The sequence below is a fragment of the Dromiciops gliroides genome, chromosome 6 (genome assembly GCF_019393635.1).
Source record: "Dromiciops gliroides isolate mDroGli1 chromosome 6, mDroGli1.pri, whole genome shotgun sequence".
NCBI classification, from domain to species: Eukaryota; Metazoa; Chordata; class Mammalia; order Microbiotheria; family Microbiotheriidae; genus Dromiciops; species Dromiciops gliroides.
Window position 1 is genome coordinate 206,430,174 of NC_057866.1, and position 17,636 is coordinate 206,447,809.

At 38.6% G+C, this 17,636-nt stretch overlaps 1 protein-coding gene across 7 annotated transcripts in view; it reads left to right on the forward strand.

Moving 5' to 3' along the window:
* TENM3 (teneurin transmembrane protein 3) overlaps positions 1-17,636 on the forward strand; it is a 1,675,137-nt gene that overhangs the window by 1,259,212 nt on the left and 398,289 nt on the right. Inside the window, exon 1 of one of the 7 annotated variants that reach the window (XM_043970131.1) lies at positions 5,535-5,724. The exons of the other annotated variants lie outside the window; for them this stretch is intronic. Coding sequence (XP_043826066.1) covers positions 5,682-5,724 — 43 coding nt within the window. The 5' untranslated portion in view covers positions 5,535-5,681. Of the gene's footprint in view, positions 1-5,534; positions 5,725-17,636 lie in introns of those variants that run through there. 7 annotated transcript variants of the gene reach the window in all.

Sequence of the window (17,636 nt, forward strand, 5' to 3'; positions counted from 1 at the left end):
AGGTCTCTGTCCATAAAGGAAAATCCACAGATAGAACATTTCTCTTTCTTGCGCTATGTGTTTACTCCCTGTATTTATTATAGACATTATTGCCTTGTGCTCCTATGCTCTTTCCCAATCTATTTTATTTTGTTTTATTTTGGTTTTGGGTTTTGGGTTGGGCAGTGAGGGTTAAGTGACTTGCCCAAAGTCACACAGCTAGTAAGTGTTAAGTGTCTGAGGCTGGATTTGAACTCAGGTACTCCTGAATACAAGGCCAGTGATCTATCCACTGCACCACCTAGCTGTCCCTCTATTGACCTTTTAGAAAACATTTTTAAAAGTTGTGTCAGAGATGCATTCTGCTTTATAAAATAGATACAGATATGAAAAGATTCATTACAAAGAGACTTTGAAATGTCCCAACAAGTCCTTTTGGGGGGATGGTAAGGCTGTGAACTGGTCTCTGACTTTTTTTTTTTTTCAGATAAAGTTGACATGTATATTTTCTTCCATTCCATACATGGTCATAAATGTTAAAAATGTGACAAAGTTTTAAGTGAAAGCAACCAGCTCTTGTTATAAACATTTCAGAATAAGCATTTAGTGTACATTTTAAATGATGAAATTACTTATAAATGGAGATTCACTTTTCCTTGGGCAGCCTTCATCATGTTTATTGATCCATAGAGATTCTACTTAATATAATAATAAGTATTTATATAATGCGATTGTTTACAAAGCACGTTCCATATAGTCTCTTATTTGACCCTCAAGACAACCCTTTGTGATATAGCTACTATAGGTTATTATCATATTTTACACATAAGGATACTGAAGTTGAGAGAAGTTAGAAAAATTCCTCATGGTCAGTTAGTGCCAGACAGAAGATTAAACTCATCTTTAGAACTCCAAGCCCAACAATGTAGCCCTCGTGCCCCATTGTCATGAGGAAATGCTATATTCAGACAAAGTAACACGAAGCAAGAAAAGCAAACAAGTATGGAATTTTTCTGATGCTGTTTCAAAAAACTTAATATTTTGGGTGCCATATGTAAAAAAAAAAAATGTTCTTAATCTGAAGTTCTGAACCTGTTACCTTATTTGTGATTAATAGATTATACACACACAGAGCACAGTGTTTAGCATATAAATGCTTGTTCAATGGTCTGTGATATTCGTATATCATATCAACTGGTCCTTACAATTGCTTGACTCTCTATGATATTTATACTTTGGGTATTCACAATATTTTTAGGCAGCTAGGGCGGTGCAGTAGATAGAGCATCAGGCCACAAATCAACCTCAGTTCAGATTCAATCTCAAACCAATTATTCGCTGTGTGACTGTGGGAAAGTCACTTTTTTTTTAAACAAAGTATTCCTTATCTTTATTCTTTGCTCTTTTAAAAATGATTTATCTCATTTTAATTTATGGAATAAAATAAGCATTTCCATAACACAGTATAATAAAAAAGATGATTGCACATGAAACTACAAATCTATTATGTGCGACTTGCTATTCCTTTTAAATATATAATAAAGTTATAGTGTGAATTTCTTTTCCCCCCTCCCCCATGCCTCAAAGATGGCTACCATTACGGACAAATTATCTTTAATAGACTGTGGGCAAGTCACTTAGCCCCATTTGCCTCAGTTTCCTTATCTGTAAAATAAGCTGGAGACTAGAATCTTTTACTTGAAATTTCCAAATGGGGTCACAAAGGGACAGATGTGACTGAAAAACAACAACAAAATTCAAAATATTTCCTGCAATATGGTTTTTGCAGAACATTGGGATCAGTAGGGGGAAAATAGTATTTTCTCTTTTCATTTCTCAAAGAAGGGGGTTGAGTTCTTGAAATGTCCACGAGAATTGTAAAGCCATTTTTGTCCTCCTGCCTTTGCTTTATTAGGTGAATTATCTTCAGCTAAGTTGATTAGTATAGAGTTGTTTCTCAAGGGAGGGCATTTAAGTAGCCTCAAACTGCTTGCCATAGGTTTTAATGTGGGACACCTACAGAATCCACTTTTGGCATGGGAAGAAGATTTCAGTAATCTTGCATTACACAGTCAGCAGGTGCTTCCATGGACATTGGTGTAAACTAAGAAGAAAGGGCCTTGGATGTAGGAACAGTAATTGAAAATCCTGAAATGAATTCCACCCTTTCCATTGCTTCACTGATTCCCAATGTTCCAGGTAGGGCACACCTGCTGAGTGACTAAGAACAGGTACATCGTAGCATTCCATTAATTTCACTGGAATGTCAGTGGACTGCAGGTGCACAGCAGGATGCAGAGAAGGGTGTGTGGTGGGGGTGGAGTGTGGAAAAAAGGAGAAGGAGCCCTGAATGCACAAGAGACAATAGTATTCAGAAATTAACCCCAATCCCTTTATAAACTCTTATTTGGGACAAGGCGATGATAATTCCTAACTTTACTCTATTAAGCGCGCTCAGTTCTTTAGTACGGAGCACTACTTACCTCTTGAGAGTAATGGCAGTGTTCTTTGAATGAGTGGTGCTGTAATATAAAGTTAAAAATTCTTCAAATGGTATTAAAATCCCGCAGACTGTGACAGAGCCTGGTTGTGATTGCAATAATGAGATATATGGTGTGGTGTCAAAAACTGTCTTCTGGTTGACACAACAATCCATAATTTATAGATTGCCTTAAAAATTAAAAGACAAAGTCAATTATAACTAATTATGATGCTACATTTGCTTGAGAAGTTATTATATCCTTTGGGATATAGGAAGTAATGTTCATGTCAGTCAGGAATCTTTAGCGACGACTTCCTTTTTCAAGCTTGAGAATTCTGCAGTTTCTTTTGGTGAGAATCCTAGGCCCCTAAAAGCCTGGAACATGACTAATTTTAGAAATAATTGGAATTGCCTCTGTTCTTCATTGTACATTTGGTCCTCTTCTCAAGTTCCCCTTCATTGCCAAACCCTCATTGAAGTTCCTGGAAATTTTGTCTGGTGACTGCTGAATCAGTTAGAAATGAATTTAAAATTAGGCCTGAGAAAATAATAGTGAATTGAGTACCAGTATCAAGTTGTTGTTATTGCCCCAGTTGATCCCTAGCTGACAAGTGAGTTGGAGCTGCAAAGAAACTTAAGATCATAAATATTATATATTTTCCAAAATAGGTATTTCATAATGTTCACATTCTTTATAGGCTAAAACCAAACCATTACCAAGGGAAGTTGACATTTTTAGTATGTATAACGGTTTACTATTGAATATTCTTCTTCAGGAGTGACAGCCTGGAGTAGTTGGCATTTTGGCGGGGGCTTTTTGTCACAAAGACTGGGGGAGGGGAAAGAGAAGAAGAGGAAAAGAAAATTCATCCTTTTCTTGTCTTAAGGAGATTTGCAGTGAGTTTAACGACCCGAATGAGCTAATATTCAGTTGGTAGCAGCTTATCAAGTTATTGTTAGGGTCTTTTGGGTGCCTTGATCCTCAAACAGTTCATTGGTTGACAACACAGTCTATGTGTTTCATGTTTGTGCATTGTTTCTATGTAGCATGAGCTTCTTGGCTTATCTGAGAAAAAACACTGTCAGGAACATTAAGGAAATACGTACTCAAAGAGGGAAAACCACAATAAACAAGTTGCTTGAGTAATGTTATAAAACGTTATCCTTTTTATACGTTTAGGATTTCATTCTGTTGGAAAGCTTTCAAAGGGTGACCTAGTACATGTGCCAATGACAAAAGCTACTTGTAACAATTCAGGGCATGCTTTCTGCTTTATGAAATGGGATTGTAAAAATCCTCTCAAAAATGACATCTGAAATAGCATTAAAACACAATTTCCCTTTGATAAGGCTTTAAGGCACTCATATGAAAAGTGACACCACTTTGAGGGAGTCTGTGTCAGCATTCTGCAATGTTGTGTTGCTCATAACTGACATTAATCCATTAAGGGTGTGAGGGTCATTTATTTTGCTCATGAAGTCATTAAATACTATTATTGATTTCTGTTCGATCACTTGGGCTTTGCCTTCATTTCTTGATCATTATATATTCTAATGGCCATGTCTTGAATTCATTCACTTAAAACAACAGAGATTATCAAATTAAAAGTAGAATAGTTTTGACATAAAGTTCAAAGAGAAAATAATTCTGAAAAAGATATGCTGTAATTATTCGGTGACTACCTGAGATTAGTATTTATGTGGAATTGTGAAAGGTGGGTTTAAGTGATATTGATTTCTTAAAAATCCATAATCACCCATCTTCAATGAAATCATTTGCTAAAATGTAGTAAAGAGCAGTCTGTTATTTTCTTTTTTTTCCCCCCCAAGCAAATTATTGTTAAGAGCAAAATGTCTGCCTCTGAAATGTTTTCCTCTCGCTGTTCTCATTTTACATAGTTGGCTTTATGATTATCTGTTGATTTACTTATATTATGTCCATTATTCTTGAATTTTTTTAAAAAATGTTTTGTGAAACTTGAATGAAAACAGGGAGCCAAAGTTGACTTTAATACAATAACAACTTCCAGGTTTTTTATTGTGGTAAACAGGAAATTTGAGGAAGAAGAGCCAAATGGGTATTCTTTGCATTTCTGAAATTCAAATGGAAAGGATTGCAGGGTAAGATGTTTCCTTTTGTCATATGTCTTAAGGTAAATTGATCATTTAAGTGAATGTGTGTGGAAAAACGTTTTTCTCTAAAACCCCAAATCAAATCTTAATTAGATCACTAGACGTCTACAGGATATAAAAAATGCCGTTACTCAGCTAAGTGCCATCATTTTGGGCGCAAATATAGCTTTTCCTTAGCGTATTACAGTGTAACTTGTGCCTTCATTTACGTCATGTGAGGTAACCTCATTCCCATTTATAGTTTTCAAATGTTTCCTTCCATTTCACCTTTTGGAATCCCTTTCCCAGAAAATGGTGCTTCCCACAATGGCACATCAGAGCTTCTCAGCTAGCCTTTCTCCTGAGGAAGAGGCAGCATTGTTTGTTTCTCTTTTGTTCCCCAATCTTAGGCTAGACCTCTCTGAACCCTCTCCAGGCCACTTTGGTGTCTACTCCAGTGATGCCAAGTAGTACCAAGTTTATTGCAGCATCTTTGGAGACACAGTTGTGTGCTCAGCACTTTTCATAGGCCTCTTGCCTAGCTCTTTGAAGGAAACCCGAGCAAAGCTGTGTTATTAATGAATTATGACAAGCCTTTTGCCTATCAGGCAGAGAGGTTCCAGTTATCCCCCTTTAAGACAAAAACTTAATGGAAGATGCTCAGATGGGCAAGCTCTCTGATGATACCCCTTAAGTGCTCATCCTTTTTCTGATGCCAATATTCAAAGAGCCGTGAAGCTGCAAGTGGCAGCGTTTAATATTGTCTTTCTCATAATGCCTGAATAATTTTCCAGAGAATGATCGCTGCAGCTGCCGCGAACATGGTTATTTGTTTATTTTTCACCTTAGTCCTGGTGGAATGCTGACCTAGCTAATCTGCTGCACTGGCAAGGAAAATGGTTTCATATTCATAGCTCTCGTCTGTCTCTTCTTTCAAATAAAACACAACATGCGTCTTGCGGGTAGCAGCTTAAATAATACAGAATTAAGGAAGACTGGTGGCGGCAGTTTTTGTTGACAGTGGGGAAAAAAGGAGAGAGAGAGCAAGAGGGGAGAGCGTGTTCGTGAAGAATTTGGTGAAAGATGAAGAGATGCTTGCGCGTTTTTAATGGATGTTTGGGAGAGAGAAAGAGAAAGTCTAGGCTGTCCGGGTGAGTTGCCGAATGCCTGCAAGAGCTTCATTATGTTAAAGAGTGTAGCTTTTAAAATACTGTAGTTTTCCTTTTATGTGCAATGGCCTTCATTTGCTGAAATGCTTCAAGTTCACAGTACTAGAGTCATTTTGAAAACAGGATGTAATTACAAAGGTATCTTATGCTTACCAACAGCTTTTTTGGATCAATTTAATTATCATTACTTGTGGATACTGTAAATTGAATATCCCTTCCCTAATTACATTAAATTCAGGGGTTAGTTGCTTAAACATCTAAATTGGAAAAGTTCTTCCTCTCCTATAAATAGTAGAATCGTTGAGACTCTTCTTTCGACTGACCTCAGAAGCTAAGCACTTTCCTCGATGTTGTCAGGTGTGCATGATCAAGACAGTCTCCAATGAGATCTGTAATGAGGAACCAAGGTATAATGGCCTTTTGGAAAAGTTAATTTATTCAGCATTTTCTTATTGCATGATGGAATTAAAGTTTGTATGTATGTCCAGACCCCTTTTAAAGGGGCCAGTCACTCTGTTATTAGTTTACCCACGCTCTGCCGTGATTGAAAGTGGTTTAATGTTACTTCCACAGCTTAATGGAAGTCACCATAAAAGTAGTGAATTAGTCTTGCCCTTTTAAACAGAGCTAATTTATTTAGGGAGCAGGATTTTATTTTGCTGTGCCTTTTTTTCTTCTTCTTTTCTTTCCTCAAATTATATACAGGAAACTACTCAAGCCACATAAAGAGTAGTTCATTTTTCTCAGTGGGGAAAAAAAATGCCTAAACACCTATAAACAGGAACTAGATTCTTCCCCCCACCCCACCCCTTGTTGTGGGGAAAAAAAATCAGACTTTAATTAGTTGATGTATCTGTCCTAGGTTAGTATTTGTTGTCTTTTCAGCTCTAGTGATTTTGTGTCTTGTAAGAAAACAGAGATTGTTACAGGGAGAGAGATTTGATTGATTTCTGCTTGTTACAGTCATTGTAATTTTTACTGCTGCGTATAGCTACTTGCTTATATTTACTTTGTTTTCTTTTCGGATTGTAGCTTCATTAAAATCCCTCCGTCTATTTTCCCATCAAAATTCACCCTCCCCACCTCCCTTTTTTGGGTAGGTGTGACTGCTTATTTTCCCAGAACAACTCCTGCTGGGAGTCCTTTATGACCTATCATAAAAACCTGTTGGTTAGGGACAGACTGAGACTAGGTGTTTTAGGAAGATGAAGCATTTCCTAGTGGAGCTGAAAGAAAAGATCATTATGCAAAACGAACATCTGAAATCACTATCATATAGTGGCACATTATGAGATGTGGATTGAAACACATTCTAGGTGGGTTTTTGTGATTTTCCAATGAGGCATATTGTAGAACATGATGGAAAGATAAAGGAAGATGAAGACTTGGCACGTTTGTTCATATAGCATAGGAGGGTGAGATTTCCCTAAGCAGCTCCATTTTAAACTCATGTACTGCAGATCTATGTGGTTTTCACTACTTTAAAATAGTTTTTCCTTAAAGACCAAAATGGAAACATATACAATATTACTGGAAGTCTACATAGTTCTACCCTTTTGCTAATAGTTATAGAATATCTAACATGGAAATAATTATAAGTTTGAAGACTCTTCTGTAGGATTTTCTTTTGGAAAGTTGTAAAATACAACCAGTATGTTTGCCAAGAAAATCCCAGATGGGGTCATGAAGAGTCAGACATGACTGAAATGATTTAACAACAACAACACACGCACACATATACATGTGAGAATTTTCATAATCTATTCCACTAAGCATAGAATTCTGAGGCAATATTTCCAATATTAAGAGATGAATGTTAGACAACTTTTATTGTCTTCTTGTTTAAAAAAACCCAGCAGTTTTAGGCTTTCAATTCATATGGACAAAGATTAAATATCAAGCTTTATTTGTCTTTGTAAATGCATTGAAAGGCATAGATGTGTAGAGTATGTAGGAACTTGGATGAATCCTTCAAATTTAACTCTTTCGGCTAAGAACACTTGAAGAAATTAATATGGAGGAGTTGAATACTAAAAATTCTGAATAATGGGATGGAAAAATGGAATGTATTAAGCCGTATTTCAGGCATCCTATATTTAGGATACTTTTTATGTTCAGAATCAAAACATTGTTGTTAGTGATTGAGCTTGGCTAACATAAACTATTTCCTTGTTTGCGGGCATAATGAGAGCAGAGTTACTTGGATTGGCATTCTCAGCCAATGTGCATGGAGCAAAATTAAGTTTGAGAGACAGTTATTGGGCAGTAAACTAGAAAACAGGAAGTGCTTGTGTGATTCTTAAGCATGGAATGGCATGACTTAAACAGGCACTTAATAAATATTTTAAGATTGTGATAATTGACAGTTATTATCAGTTTTATCACAGACATCAAGGATGTAATAGCTGCTGAACATAGGTACTCTTCATCCCCTAAACTCATCTCCTCAGGATTTCTTGATATTCTGGGGGAAATGATGCTGCTTTGCAGACTCGGCTAATAGTACCAAGAGCTCTTCCCATCTTTCTAGGGATGTTCCACTGAGACGTTACCAAATTAGAAACAGTCTCCCTAAAGCTTCTCTTCCTCTATATTCTTCCCTGACTTCATGTCCACAGCCAAATCCTTTTTAGGAATTATCTTCCAAATGTAAAACCATCTAGGAACTGATTCTATTTTGACCAGTTCTATAACCATCTTTCTCCCTACTCCGTGCATCCCGTATCTTGTATCTCTGGGTAAAATATTATGATTAAATCACATTAATTGAATCTATACAAATATGGCATTGTGATTGATAGTCAAATATAGGGTGAATTGAATCAGCATGATTTTTCCCAGGACCTAGAGAAACTTTTGGGGAGAGAGAGAGAGAGAGAGAGAGAGAGAGAGAGAGAGAGAGAGAGAGAGAGAGAGAGATTGAAGGTATATATAGATGTAAATATAGAAAGTAATACTATTTTGAGGGTGTGATGAGTTTGAACATACATCTCATAGGCAAGGCAGTTTGCCAAGCAAGCAAATCATATTAAGTTGTGGCTGGGACTGGTATGTTCACAGGAATGAAGTTGTGACCGAAACTCACAAATAAAGACTTGTAACAGGGAGGATTGTTGGAGCTGGAGATGGCCTCTTGCTAAGAGACCCATGCTGTGCTTTGCTTAGATGAGGCAGCAGTAGTTTATTGGGTTTACCAAAGAGCATCATGGGAGATGAATTCTTACTGCTGAACCCCCCCCACCCCGCTGCCCAACAGGCTGTAAGAGGAGCTAGCAAAGAGGCTGTCCCTCTATTTTTTTGAGCCCATGTTTTTTGAGATCTATTCATTACTCTTCCTTGAACTTTCAGCAAGATGTAGTGTGGGGATGGGAGTTAGTGTCTGTCTCTGTTTCTGTCTCTATTTCTGTCTCTCTGTGTCTCTCTCCCCTTTACTCCCCTATCTCTCCCCTTCTCCCCCTTTCTTTCCCTCCTTCCCCCTCTCTCTCCTTCTCCCTCTCTTCCCCCCATGACACTCATTCCCTTCCCCACACACCTATAGCAACAGCAGCTATGAACACATGACAGCCTGAACATTTTTTTTTTAGATGGAATTATTGGTCACTAGCCCCTGCTCAGGGAAGAAGGCAGGAGAAAGCCACAGCTTTCTCTAGGAAGCTACATAGTCTTTCTACCATAGGCTCATAGTCATCATGGCTGTCAGGGGTTGAGTACATTTCAAGGTACTCTGTGGGTCCCACTCCTACAGCTATAGTTTAGATTAGGGAATTCTCTTCCCAACTTGCTAGAAATGCAAAGAAAAGCAAGCTCTGAGTGTTCACAGAAGAAGCATGCCCTAGATTCCAGAGATCATCCCTGTTCTCAGTCAAGCAACCAGTAAACACTTATTAATCACTTTCTGTATGCCACACACTGTTATAAGTGCTGAAGGCATTGTGCTAAGCAATGTTATAGAAATGTTTTAGACTGTATATTTTATGCCCATATATATTTCAAATTTTAGTGTAGTCATACTGTCTGTGAGAGCTCTCATTTTTTGCATGTGGACTTGTGGTTTCATCAGAATAGGGAGATCTTAGAGAGCACTCTTCCACTAACAGGAGAAATCAGCATGTTTTTTCTGTAACCTGTAGTCACATGGAATTATTTTGTTTGTGTGTGTGTGAGTGTGTGTGTGTGCGCGCTTGTAGAGTAATGAGGGTTAAGTGACTTCCCCAGAGTCACACAGCTAGTAAGTGTTAAGTGTCTTAGGTCAGATTTGAACTCAGGTTCTCCTGAATCCAGGATCAGTGCTTTATCCACGGCACCACCTAGCTGCCCCCTGTTTGGGGGTTTTGAAAGTTTTAAGTGATTTGTCTAGAGTCACATAGCCAGTATTCATGAGATGAGGATGGACCTACTTATTTCTGACTATGATCTCTCTATCTGCTATGATGTATTTCTTCTACTTGTGTATCTTAATAAATATACACAAAAGTGGCCATATGAAAACAGGCATAAGCCAGCCATAATAAAATTCATCTGAAGGAGTAAAGATGGAAGAGAAGTAAGGTAAATCAAGGTGATAGAGTCTCAAGAACTTCCTGAAATCATAGGATCATAGGTGAGGAGCTAGAAGAAGCTCAAAGAACATATTATCCAATTCATCTTATAAGTGGTAAACCAACTTGCTCAGGGTCACACAGGTTATTATCAGAGATCTGATTTGAACCTAGGTCATTTCACTATTTTGTACTTTAATGTTTGTTTTGAAGACCACTGAAGTAAGGAGTGAAAAAAAATTATTTTACTATAGAATGGGGTGCAGCTAGGTGGTGCCACGGATAAAGCACCAGCCCTGGATTCAAGAGGACCTGAGTTCAAACCTGCCTCAGACACTTGGCACTAGCTGTGTGATCCTGGGCAAGTCACTTAACCCTCATTGCCCCTCCAGAAATAATATAGAATGGAAGAACTTTAAGAAAAAAGGATAATATAATTAAAACAGGGTGAAAAAATCCCTCAGAGAGTTTTCAACGAAATGAATTAAATAAGAATACCTGGAAGGGGTAGATGAGAGAGGAAACCTTTCTTTCTTTCTTTCTTGCCTTCTCTACCATTTCCTTTGGATGACCTTACCCATCTAGCTTGTGGCATCTGCAGATGCAAGGGAATCGGCATACTGTAGCTGAATATGTTTCTCGACAAATTCTGTTGATTGGCTCAGTTAGATAATCCCTTCATCAGCCTCTCCTCTTAAAGAAAATTGTGTTGTTTGCTTCTGGAGAGCACTTATATAGTTTGGGAATACTGAATAAATGAAAAAGTAGAACATTAGCATCACCATAAAGAATCTTTTTTTTAAACAGTGTGTAGCAATGTTGTTCCTTCCTGTCCCTTGTCCTTGAAAAAGAAAGGAAGACCAGAATATGAGGATGCTTAAAGTGAGCATCTTCAGCCAAGATGCATGTGGCCTCTGACTTTCCTAATAATTGTAGCATTATGTATATGGGTCAGAATCATAGACCCTTTGTGTGTGAAGTGCCTTCAGATGTGTGGGACCCAGGGAGCAAGCCCTCTTTGGAGCTGGAAAGATACAATAAAATGAACCAGAAAAAAGCTCTTGAAGCCTGATCCAAGAGTTATTAATACACTGAAAACTCAGCTGGTGCAAGAATGGGTAAATCCAGTCACATAGGCTATACCAATAAAGGGGTATCACTATTTGCATTAGAAGTTGAATTTTAAGGGTTAGTTAAATGACTTTATAACTTTCATCCCATTCACCTTGGTCAAACCTGGCATGCACTTGTCCACCATTCCCATCTATCTGGCCCCCATTTTTTGTGAGGCAATTGGGGTTAAGTGACTTGCCTGGGGTCACACAGCTAGTAATTGTTAAGTGTCTGAGGCCAAATTGGAACTCAGGTCCTCCTGAATCCAGGGCCAGTGCTCTATCCACTGCACCACCTAGCTGCCCCTATCTGGCCTTTCTTAAGACACATGTCACTGCATGAAAAAGGAGGACTGGGTTCATAGATAATTTTTGCTCATTTCCATTTTCTTGGTCACAAAACCTCTGAGTTATTTTAAATTTTCACTCCTACTTCATCTGCTTCCTTTTTTTCCTTCTCCGGTGCCCTTCCTGGCCCTAAAACTGTAGTCTGTGCTGAAAATCTTAAGCAAAGAATGGTCTGATGTCCAGGGAAGAATAATTATTGAATGTCCCTAAGTCTTCTCTTGGTGGTAGGAGTGGGATGAAAATCAGGAGGCTACTTCCCTCAAAGCCCTTTTCTGCTCACTGGGGCACAATAGAAGAGCCTGACTTAGCTGAGGAAAACCAACTGGAGTGCCACCCAGCTGGTTTCACCAAAGACCTAATGTGGTTCAGCAGCTGCAGTCAATCATTTGTTTCTTCTACTGATCATCAGAAGCACAAGCCACAATCTAAAGTGTGTCTAAATTCACGCCATTCAAAAATAGCTTGTGAGTTCTGACAAAAAAGCATTCACCTTCCATCGAAAATACTCAGAGACTGGGGGGGAGGGGGTTACAAAAAAGCCTTTTGGCATGGGTTAAAGATTTCCCCTTTTCTATTCTTGTCTTTTTGTCTTTTATTCATGGACATTTGTCTAACGTAGAGTGACAAAAGCAATAGATGATAAGCTTCTAGAATGCAAAAAAAAAAAAATGGCAGTGCTCAGTAGAGATGCCTAGACAAAGAAATTCATAGAAAATGGAAGAGGAAAAAAAGTGATGGAAGAATAATCTCTAACACCTAGCACCTACTATGTGCCATGCACTGTGCTAAGCACTTTACAAATATCTCATTCACTCCTTACAACAACCCTGGGAGGTATATGCTATCATTATCCCCATCTTACAGTTGAGGAAACAGATGCTCACTGGGCAAGGCACTTTGCCTCAGTTTGCATCAAAAGCCAGATTTGAATTTAGAACTTTCTGACTGGAAACCCAGCACTGTATCGACTGCACCACTTCTCTGTCTAGAGAGAAGAGGAATTGCTAAGAGAACTTTTCTTTAATCATTAGAGATGATTCCAGAAATATCAACAATGCTGATTCAGTTCAGTAGAAACCAGAATCCATATCCCTGTTATGATTTGTACTAGTTGTGTAAAGGTGGCTAGCTCTCACCTCTGAGACTTTACATCGGCTGCTCCACACTTTCTCATCACTTCTGTTGCCTAGAATCTTTAATTACATTAAAGGCTCATCTCATGTGTCACCTCTCATGAGAAACTTTGTCCAACTTTCTATGCTTGTCAATGCTGTCTCCCTTCTTAAATTGCCTTCTATTTGCTCATCAGTGGAAATGTTAAACCCCACCAATAGAATTTAACCTCCTTCAAACCAGTTTCTCTTGCTAGCACCCACAACTAAGACAGTGTCTTGCACATGGTAGATGCTTCAAAAATGTTTGTAGAATTGGAGTCATTTACCACCTCTGATCCTCATTTGAAAATGGGAGGAATAATACTTATATTATTACCCTTAAATGATCATTATAAGAAAGCTCTTTGTAAACCTAAAAGTACAATAATAACGATGGATATTTATGTAACTCAAAGTTTTACAGAAGGTTTTCTGTTTGTTATCTCATTTAAGCTTCACAACAACCCTGTGGGATGAGGAGGTACTGCAGGTATTATTACCCCCATTTTACTGGTCACAGCAGCTAGGAAGTGTCAGAAGTAGAATTTGCACCCAAGCCAAAAAGATTTCCTGGGCCTCAAGTTAAGTATTCTGTCTGCTGTGACATTAATGCTGCTCAAAATGCAAGTTTGTGGTATTTTATTATCCAGGTACCTACTATGTGCAAGGAGAAGTGAACAGAGAACCTCAGTCAGGAAAACCTATCTATATCCAAAACCCATATTTGACGTATACAGGTTATGTGACCCTGGGTTTGCCCAGGTATATTTGACTTCTCTGCATGGCCAAAGCAAGATTGTATATAAAATGCAACAACTACAAGTCTGCCTTTGGTAGAGGGGATGTCCTCACTATGAATCCCCTTGCACCAAAGGTGTCAGACACACCCTCTTAAGCCTTCTGATCCTTATGTATGGTTTAGTGACTTTGATGCCATTAATTATTACACAGCAATAAAATCTCTCAGGTCCAAGGAAGGAAGGGAGGGAGAAGGGGAAAAAAATAGGAGGGGATGGAGGGAGGAAAGGAAGGAAGGAGGGAGAGAGAGAGAGAAGACAGGAAGAGGGAGGAAAGGAAGGAAAGACAAAAAGGTGAGGGAGGAAGAGAGGAAAAGAAGGAGGGAGGGAGGGAGGGAGGGAAGGAAAAAAGAAAGGATTGAGGAAATGAAGGAAGGAGGGAGAGAGAAGGCAGAAGGAGGGATGGAAGGAAGGAAAGATGAAAGAAGTAAAGGAATGAGTGAAGGAAGAAGAGAGGAAAGGAAGGAAGGAGAGAGAAAAGATGGTGAGGGAGGGAAGGAGTGAGGGAGGAAAAGAGGAAAGGAAGGAAGGAGGGAGGGGGCAGTTTTGGTCTTCAAGGAGCTTCCAACAAATCTTTGAAAATGCCTTTAGTTATTTAACATGTTCAGTTTTTATAACTGAGCTGTTTCTCTGGTCTTTAAGAAAACATGGTAGATAATTTCATAGTATGGTAGTGTAGGAAGTATGAGTTGGGGAATTTCTCAGACTGTGTATGTTTAAATGATTATTAAATGGAGGGTGAGAAGCCTGTTTTAATGTGCCATTACTTAGTGCCACCAAGTACCAACTATAGATCTTGGAGAAAGTCATACTTTTTCTTTTCTTTTCTTTCTTTTCTTTTCTTTTTGCTTATTTTTCAAGATCACAGACTTTGAATCTTCCATTCATGCTAAGGCAAGTAAGTAACTAAGTATCCTGGATAGTGAGTTAGCTTGGGACAAGTGAGGGCACATTTGTGGAGATTTATTGTTGTCTTTCATTCACAAAGGTGACACCAGAGTCAAACTACTTTGCTATGAATTGTGTCTTCGAGTTCAGGGGTCAAGATGAGATGGAGTCCTTTCTATAATAAGCATATGTGAAGTCTGTAGTGACTTTTTCACATGGCTCCTGTGCTGTTTGTAGAGGCAGAGATGGTCTGATACAGTCTGTAGAGCCCTGGGCTTGCATTCAGGAAGTTCCCAGCTCAGATCCCCTGTTAGCTCTGTGACCACAGCCAGGTTGCTGAACCTCTTTGAAATGGGATAATAATACCTTTGGCATTACCTCACATTACTGTGGCTTCCAGGATCAAATAAGGCAGTGTATGTAAAGCGCTTTGCAAACCTTCAGAGCCCATAAAAATGTCAGTTATTATTATTCATGCTTGGCTGGAAGCCCAAAAGAACAACTCTGTATCTCTAAGCTGCATGCCAGGCTGGGTCTGTCAGCTGCAGTTGTTTCCCAACTGGTTACAGCTCTGACTCATGGCTGGAGGCTGTGTTTCAATGAATCCTTGATGTGTTTTCTCTTGCCCTCACCATTGAAATTTGCACTCAGTTCGGTTTACTGTACCACAGCTGCCCGAGTATCCCACTATGAACATTCTTTGTCTAGCCAGAGTACTGTCCATGTGATCTGGGCCCTTCCTGTAGGGAAGCGAATGATAGTGTCATGGCTTCATAGATCTGGACCAGAAGGCTGAGTGGTCCAACCCCTTTATATTTACAAATAAGGGAACTGCCTAATAATTGAACCTACTTCCTAGAGTTGTTATGAGAATGAATTGAGAAGATAGAGTTCTATAGATATATGGACATAGATAAATCTGTGTATCTATATAGGTGGATATCTATATAACACCAGATGTCTCAAGCATATGTAGATATTGATAACTATCTAGCTATATTGATAACTGCCTAGCTATGTTGATAACTGTCTAGCTATATTGATAACTATCTAGCTATATAAACACAGCTACATCTAGCCACATACATAGATATCAATATCTATATATACACAGATCTATATCACTTTACAAAACCCTAAAGTGCTATATAAATGCTATTATTATTTATTATTATTTCATTAAGAACCACAATGCAGGGGCTAGCATTTTGAGTTCCTGTTCCTGTATTATTCCTTTTGAATGGCTGTTTGTATGTTCCAGGGTGGGATTTTGTCCAGAGTAGTTTTATAGCAGAAAGAGACTACTGCTTTGAAAGCCTATTCACAGACTCATAGAATCTCAAAGTTAGAAGCAGATCACAGAAGCCAAGCCCTAAATAAATATAGTAGCTGACATTTATATAGCTCTACCCAGAGCATGTATACCCACTACATGATCACTGACAAGTGGTCGTCCAGCATCTGCTTGAGAATTCTGGTGCAATAGAAACATGCTTTTTCCTTCTTGTGTTAAGCTGAAATCTCTCTACCCATGTCTTACACCCCTTGGCATTGATTCTACTTCATGTGGAAGGCAGGGACTATTTTGTTGTCCTTGTATTCCCCCAAGCCTCAAAACTGGCATGCAGTAGTAGGTATATGATAAATTATTCTTAAAGAAATGGGGGGGGGGATTATCCTTACAAAATGTGGCAGTCGGAGCTAGTCAGAGAAATACCGTGGAAGTGATCACAACAGGTCCAGATACAACTATAAATATAGATATATCCTATGATCACATTAGATTTCTGGCTTGCCCCATCATATTGATGATTCATGGAGTTTGTGGTCCACTAAATCCTCCAGGATTTTTAAAAATAAAATTTTATTGATATTTTGTTTTTATACTGCCCATATTTCCCAGTGTATCTGATCCCTCCCCAAGAGAGCCATCACTTATTTTTTAAAAATATGAAATAGAGGAAATATTTTCAGTAAAAAAAGAACCCACTTTTAAAAAAATCTTCCATTCTATGATATATTCCACAAACTTTACCCATCACCACCACCACCATCTCTGTAAAGAAGCAGGCAAATGCCTGCTCTGCTTACCTTTTCTTTTGGGGTTAAAGAAGAGATATGGTCATCATTAAGTCCCATCATTCAGCTTGTTTGTTGTTCGTTCCGTTTGCATTGTTGTTGTCATTGTATGTGGTGTTTTCTTGCTCTACCTCACTTACTTTTCATCCATTCATGTATGCCTTGGCATTCTTCTCTGTAGTCATCATTTTCATCATTTTTTATAGTACATTAATATTCCATAATATACATGTACTACATCTTTTTAGCTGCTCCTCAGTTGGTGTCCATCTATTTTTTTTTTTAGTGAGGCAATTGGGGTTAAGTGACTTGCCTAGGGTCACACAGCTAGGAAGTGTTAAGTGTCTGAGGCCGGATTTGAACTCAGGTCCTCCTGACTCCAGGGCTGGTGCTCTACCCAGTGCGCCATCTAGCTGCCCCTCATCTATTTTTTTAAAAATCAATCTGTACTACAACTAAAAGTGCTGCAGTAAATATCTGTGGCCTTTCTAATTACTTATCTCTTTGGGGTATATGCATGGCAGTAGGACCTCTGGCTCAGAAGGTATGGATATTTGATTCACTTTTTTCACATAATTCTAAATCTCCATGCCCTCTGAATCACAGATCCTACTGCAAGGTGTATACCCCAAAGAGATCAGAAAATTAGTGGTACCCTCCATACTAATAGGGAAATTTGGAAGGGATGGAGACTTGGGAAGAAAGTTCATTTTGGGATATGTTGAATTTAAGATGTCTCTGAGACATCCAGTCCAACAGTCAAATGGCAAATATCCATTAGGCATTTGAAGATGTGAGACTGAAAGTCAGCCGAGATAGTAGGGTTAGATAAGTACATCGGAGAATCATCGGCACAGATATGGTCATCTAATCCATGGTAGCCAAAGAAATCACCAAGCAAAATAATATCATGGGAGAAGAGAAGATGGCTCAGGACAGATACTGTAAAAGAGACTGAGAAAGAACAGTCAAGTAAGT